Source organism: Triticum aestivum, chromosome 7B (assembly GCF_018294505.1).
Source record: "Triticum aestivum cultivar Chinese Spring chromosome 7B, IWGSC CS RefSeq v2.1, whole genome shotgun sequence".
In the NCBI taxonomy this organism is placed as follows: Eukaryota; Viridiplantae; Streptophyta; class Magnoliopsida; order Poales; family Poaceae; genus Triticum; species Triticum aestivum.
Window position 1 is genome coordinate 260,754,708 of NC_057813.1, and position 7,165 is coordinate 260,761,872.

General features: G+C 46.5%; 1 protein-coding gene across 2 annotated transcripts; it reads right to left on the minus strand.

The window, feature by feature from the left end:
- Positions 1–2,699: 2,699 nt before the first annotated feature.
- LOC123160298 (protein AMEIOTIC 1 homolog) lies at positions 2,700–6,080 on the minus strand. 2 transcript variants are annotated; one of them, XM_044578101.1, is made up of 6 exons: positions 5,166–6,080; positions 4,709–4,792; positions 3,818–3,880; positions 3,579–3,641; positions 3,364–3,447; positions 2,700–3,205 (listed from the first exon to the last, which is right to left on the minus strand). In XM_044578101.1, the coding sequence occupies exons 1-6, from the start codon at positions 5,262–5,264 to the stop codon at positions 3,107–3,109; spliced, it is 492 nt and encodes a 163-aa protein (XP_044434036.1). In that variant the 5' UTR covers positions 5,265–6,080; the 3' UTR covers positions 2,700–3,106. The 2 variants fall into 2 exon arrangements, with proteins under 2 accessions (XP_044434036.1, XP_044434035.1); XM_044578100.1 differs by having other exon boundaries at positions 4,709–4,795.
- Between the last annotated feature and the right edge of the window lie 1,085 nt (positions 6,081–7,165).

A 7,165-nucleotide genomic window follows, 5' to 3' on the forward strand; every position in this document is an offset into this window, starting at 1 on the left:
TCGCCATGTATGCTGAACTTGACATGGTGCCTTTCTTGGTGTTGGTGATCGCAATCCTCAGATTGGTAATCCGAGACTGCAATTGTCAGGCGAAGAGGTTGTTGATTGTTGTCCAAAGCTCGAAGGTGGAGTCCCTCCCGACGACCTGTGCAAGAATCTCAGGAGACATGGAGTTGAGCAGATATGACAGAACCTGTTGATCTTTGGCCATCCAAGGTCCATACAGAGGGTTCGGCTCTTGGGCCGTAGTTTTGTCCGCCTTTGTGACCTCCACCATCTTGGGCGGAGCGGCGTCGGAGTTGTCGAGCAGCCCGGTGACCTGCGCACCTCGCAGGGCTGGGAGAACCTGCGTCTTCCAGAGGATGAAGTTCCCTCTCGCAAGTTTCTCTAACGGAGGCGAACCGAGGTTCAGGGCGACGCCGGCTGAGGAAGTCATGACGGCGATCGCGGATATGATCTAGGGTTTTGTTTTCTGGTTTGTGGCTAGATGTATGGAAGAGGGGCTCTGATGACCATGTAAGATGATGAAGCGTTCCTACTCCCATCGATGGGGAGCCGCAGGCATATATTGACGTGTGCGGCACAATGCCTTGGGTTACAAGATAGAGTACAAGGGTTTGAAAAGGATAATAGAAGGGAAGGAGGTTGAGATTACATAAACTCTAACAGTGAGAAATACGTGACCCAAGCCCATGTCTATCTACAATGGATCTTGTGGCTATAGCATCACATGTGATTGATTATTGTAGAATTAGGTGCTGCCTTTTTCCCCATGAATCTGGTGATTAGTTTGGGAACCAGATCCTCTACCGTGCCCGAAGGCACGTCAGAGGTGCCGTGTCTTTCCAGCAAAACAGGCGCACTGGGCCTGTAGCCTACGAGCAGAACGGCCCAACTAATGGCCTGCTATTTTGATTATTTTTTCTGTTTATTTTCAGCAGCTTGACAACGTTTGTCTAAAAAAACAGCTTGAGAACGGGAGCATCACACTGTAGTTGAATAGCGATTATTTTTTCTGTTTATTTCCAGCGGCTTGACAACGTTTGTCTAAAAAAAGAGCTTGAGAACGGGAGCATCACACAGTAGTTGAATAGCAAAGCAAGATTTTTTATGCGGAAAACATCCGACCTTTTTTTCCAGAAAAATCAGATCTATTATAAGAGTTCATCGGAAGTATAAATCATCTCAAACATAATAAAAATCACATCGAGATTCCGAAACAATCAAACGACCACTATTAATCATTCGTCGTATAAGGAATGTTTTTTGCGAGATTTTATTAATTTATTCATCAACTATAAAGGTAGTACAAAGAAAACAAGAAGTAGAAAATACATCCAAATCCGTAGAGACCTAGCAATGACTACAAAACTAGAGGACACAAACCCTAAGAAAACTCAAAAATCTTAAAAAACGGAGCCCTCCCGCTGGCAAGGATCGGGATAGACCGGCGGCGGCGGCGGGAGGCACGAGAAACCCCAATGTTGAATAGTCGCTCACATTTCACATACACGGGCATACACTCACCCTATGAACCCATGCATGCACACCCTACCCGTATAAGCACCTCCAAGAGACTAAGCTGCATGGCATCTTGAGATGTACAAAGTCACCACAGGTATAGCATGTCGATTTAATTTATCAACTTTTTCAATAGATCTGATCTTTCCGGACAAAAATAGGTTGAAAGTTTTCCGCAGAAAAAATCTTGCTTTGCTATCCAATGAACGTGTGATCCTCCCGTTCTCAAGCTGTTTTTTTTTTGAGCCAAACGTTGTCAAGCTGCTGAAAATAAACAGAAAAGACAATCAAAATAGTAAGGCCCATTAGTTGGGCCATTGTGCCCAGTGCGCCTGTTTTGCTGGAAAGCAAGAAGGCACGGCACCTCTGACGTGCCTTCGGGCACGGTAGAGGATCTGGTTCCATTAGTTTGGTGAGGCCAGAGCTTCCTCAATCCCTGCCCCGCCCCTCTGCTGTGTGCCAGATGGGCTGCTCCGGCAGGCATGATGAGGTCCTCGACGTGGGGATACGGCTGGCTGCTTCTTGGGAGGTTGCGAATGGGGTATCCCATATCTCCACTTTTCCAGCAGTTCCTTGCCCAGGTTTGTTTCTTCAAGCTGGGTGTGAGGGAGTTAGAAATTGATTCCTTTTCAGTCAATACTGATTTGGTCTATGATTTCAGTGAAATGTAGCAGACTGCTTGATGCTTGAAAGCTCTTCCCGCGGATGTCTCAGTTGCTTACCTTCTAGTTCCATGTTTGGCCATGAGATCAATGACAAAAAAATTGCTTCCGTCCTCACTAAAGTAGTTCTGAAGCATAGTTCCGTGTTCTGTCAAATGCTGCGTGTAGAGTAAGAAAATAAAGGTAACGTGGTACTCATGACCTTTTTATTGTGTGCCTTGGGAGAGTTTGCAATTCAGTTTATGAGAAAATGGAAGTGCAAGTACTTGTTCAATAGCATCAGTGCCAACAGAAGTGCAGTTCAGTTTGCAATTGTTTCTGTGGGGCATTCTCGCTTGGCTAGATTAAAACGGATAGAGAAAAATTCACCGCAGGTCACTAAACTTGAGCCGGTTGATAGTTTAGTACCACTACTTCAAAATACCCGAACTACGGTCCACGTACTTGTGCAGGGGTTCACTTTGGTCCGTATGTATGATTTCGTGTACGTATTTGCTGACTTAGGCGAGTCAGCAGCTGCCAGCTCGGTTTGACCGCCACCTGGTCGTGCCTAGGGTGAATAGTAGTCCATCTAGGTTTTTTTTTTTGCAAAATCGCCGCCCCTGTACAGTACGTTGCCGTCGCCAGCAGCTCCGGTTGCCGTCGCCAGCAGCTCCGGTGCTCGATCTGTACAATTTTAGCTCCGGTAAAGAGTGATTGGTTAGCTCCGTCGCCGTCCATCGCGCACTCGTCTTCGTCCATGTATGCGACTCTCGCCGCCGTCAGGGTCCACGGCGACGAGGGCTGCGTCTTGTCTGGCCACTCGCTACACTTCCTCGACGACCTCTTCCCGCCGTCGCCGTCGACATCGGCGAGCTGGTCGCCTGCGCCAGCGGCTGCAGCATCTGTTGCCTCGCCAGTCGCTACCATTGCTCTCCTTCCTGTCAGCTTTGCAGTACTCCTTGGCACACAGAAGAAAGACGCGGCTCTGCTCCCATGATCTGCAACTGCTGATCCCCATCATTCAGAAACTGCATGCCCTCCTGTTCACACATACAATAAATTACCAAATCATTCCTCAAATCTAATGCTAATGTGTAATCCTTTTGGAGCAAATGCTAGCATAACAACAAAAAAAAGATTATTATGATGCAACTGGTGCAGTTGATAAAGTGCAGCTACTAGCAATCAACTGTGTTACCTTGAGAGATAGGAAAGAAGTGGACAGAGCAGCCACATGCCCCTCCAGCCTGGTATTTTTCTCAAGCATTGCCTCATACTTCTCCTGCACAACAGATTCAATGTCAACTCCACATCAGGCACATGATTAACTCATCGTGAAATGCAGCTAAAGTTGATCTGTACTGTATAATGAGAGCAGGAGCTGGGCAAAGATTGGTTAAAATTCAGATGTACCTTGAGGAACAGAACCTCCTCCTCCAGCTTGCCATTCGCTCGTGTTGCGTTCGCGTACTTCTCCTGAAAACAGATCCACAACAATGGCTTCAGCATGATCAACAATGTGGAGAAAACAATTCAACCAGGAAGACACATTTGAATATTCAAATTTAACATGGCAGCCATTTCTTGCAAGATAACTAAATTGACAAGTATGATGAATTTAAGCTGAGGGGGAGTTGGCCCAATTATTGTACCTCCAAGGATAGAACCTGCTTTTCCAGATTGCCATTGGCCTTCAGCACACACTCATACTTGTCCTGCAAATAAGATCACCATGAGTTCAAGATCAGCTAAGGAAATACTCCATGGAATAAACAAAAAGAAAGTAAACTTTGCAATTCTTACAACACTAGTGGAAAGAGATACCCATTCTGATGATTAAAACTACCTATGTCAAGTGTACTTTACAGTATATATGCAGAAGTATTTCCTCATCAATGGAAATAAAAAGGTGCTTTGCCTAAACATCCACCTTAACCTCAGTGTAAAAAATGTGAGAAGCAAAGCTGAGAAAGGTTTGTGTGTACTGCCGGTGTCTCTGCAATGCCTTCCCAGAGGAGACAAATTGAGAGCTACAAATGTGTCATGCTTTAGAAAGGCAAACCTGCATCTTACAAATTTCAGATGCAGTACTGCAATGTAGTACTATGACACAACCAAAACCAAGACTTGCCACTTGGAAGCAACTCAAATGTCAAAATTTCTTTCTTTCTTTAACTGAAACTTAAAAAAAGACTATCACAAAACCAAAACCAAAGACTTGCCACTTCCAAATAAACTCAAATGCTTTCTTTAACTGAAACTCCAACACCAAAGTTTTCACATAAGAAGGAACCAGAAACATGCACACCCTGAAAACTGACAAGTGTGCATCACAATTCACAAGTAAGGGGGTGTGCTCCATTCAGGCATGCATGCATGTCCCATTTTCTCATAATTTTGTCAACAAATATACATGATGCAAAACAGAGAGATGTAATTTATTTATTTTGAGGGGTAGAGAGATGTAAATTTGATAGCAAACATGCATGATGAAAATTGCAACAGAAAGAGATGCATATCTGAGGACAGATAACTGCGATCACCTGATAAGTCTCATGAGAAATGTAGGCTTTGACTGCCTCAGATTTCCCCTCATTGTTCATTGTGCCTTGATGTGCCTTCACCGACTGCTGCATGTGCCATCATACACAAATTCAGAGCAACAGAATTCAGTGCCAACACAAAACTAGCACTGCTACTTACTGTATGCAAAAATGATAACAACTTAGCACAAGTAATCAAACATAGCACAAATTACCATTGGTTTAATCAGCACAAGTGACTTCATACACAAATACTGTATAACAAAATTCAGTGTTAACACAACAACACTGGCATTGCTAGTTTGCTACTTAGTACTTACTGTATGCAAGAATCACAAATGATCAATTTTAACACAAACATTTCTTTGTCACATGCAAGACTCAATGGAAGGTCGAATCAGCATTGAGGAAGAAGAAGAAATTGCAAGAGAAGATGACAGAAGGGGGAAAATGGGACCTTTTTACTCCGGCGAGCTCCTTGGTGAGCTCCTCCACCTGCACCTTTGCCTTGAGCGTGTAGCCGTCCGCGGACACGGGATCTCCGCGCTTCCACCATGGAGGCGGCACCCAGTACGGGTCGACACTCGACACCGAGTCGCCGACCTCCCGGTGCAGGGCTGCAAGCTCGGCCGGTTCGAGCCAGTACTCCATGGTGCCGTCGGGCGTCGGCATTGTGGCGGTGAGAGTCGCTTACGTGGACGACGACGAGTGCGCGATGGACGGCAGTCTCGAGCTCCCGCCCACGCCGCCGTTGGCCTCCTCCACCAACGCCGACTTCTCCGCCAAGCTCCCGCTCCTCCCCGGCCGGCCGGCCCGGACTCGCCGGTCCAACCACCTTCGCAGCCGCCGGCCACCAGCAGCAGCCTGAGGGACGCCGACCTCCAGGAGCCAGCGCAGCCCCACTTCGTCGGCCTCGACCCGCAGCTCCGGCACACGGCGCAGGAAGCGTCGTCGCAGCCGTTCCCGTGCATCATTTTTGCAAAATACCCCCTGCTTTCCTGCGTATTCAGGCGGCTGAGACAACGTGGCAGTCAGCGCCCACGTGGATCGACTTGACCACGTGGATCGACGAGCTGGCGGCCGCTGACTCGGCCAAGTCAGCAAATACGTACACGAAAACGTATATACACGCCAAAGTGAATCCCTTGCGCAAGTACGTGGACCGTAGTTCGGGTATTTTAAAGTAGTGATACTAAACTGTCAACCGGCTCAAGTTTAGTGATCTACGGTAAATTTTTCTCAAACGGATATGTCCCAGTTTTACAGTTAGTTTGACTCACTAGCTTGGTAAGCCCCAGCTGTAGCATCAGAGATAATTGTACTACCAGGCTAATACCAACGCCACTCTGCTTTGGCTTGGCAACCACCAGCGGCAGACACCGATGGAGAGGTGGAGATGGCAGGCTCCCTGCACACAGCGGGCGGATCCTCGGTGACTTGTCACGGCAGTCATCAGATATGATCGACACAATGAACCACAAGTGTAGACCAAAGTGTTCCCAGTCACTGTTAGCTGGCCGCCGAAGTTTCCAATAGACTTGCGAAAAGACTGCTTGGTTAGGAAAATCCATTGCGTCAGTTCTTATGTTGTGGACATGTTTCACATTTAATTTACTTGCAAACTTTAAGATTCCTAGTCATTTTCTGTATCGTATTGAACATAATTTACGTCCCATCCAGCTGGGTAACCAATCCCTTCTTTGTCTGATCCAGAAGATAAATCATTAATCCGACGCGGCACGCTCGGCCCCGAAGGCACAGTCCCATGCCCATCCATCCTGCGCGCATCCATATCACGAGTAATCAGTCTTCTCGATGATTTTCATGTTTCCTTAATGGACTGTTTTATGTCCAAAAACACCGCAGCCACAACTACTCTGAAGACATAAAACAGCTTGTGAACGATGAAGCTTTGTGGTATATGCACACAGCCCCGCCTTAAGATGATAACATAAAAGTGCTCTGCCTATTAGCAGATGTTTGAACTTGAAAATGCGACTAGCAGACTGGGTAGGTGTGAAATGGCGACGATTTTGGAAAAGAGAATGTGAGGGTAGTTTGCAGTACAGTCTATAGCTTCAAGTTACGAAATTAAACACACGAGAAGTAGTCTCTCGACCTGGCCTTCTATTTGCCGTACGTCGCTCCATATGAACATCCACGGGATAACGACAATGGCATACTGGCATTCTGGTGACATAATGGTGCTGGCTATAGCTGCTCGTGAATGGGATCACGGACCACATCCATCTTTGCTATAGAGCATCGTTGAAAGGAGCGCCGACAGAATACGTGAGGCAATCTCTGATCCCAGGATTCCAGATAGTCATTTTCGTTTGTCTCGGTGGTTGAGCATTGACTTATTCCGTTTATCTCGACAACCAGTTTTGGTGAGTATTTACCAGGACCTTGCGGTAAATATTCTTCCCTCTTTTAGTTTTGATTATATGGCAACAC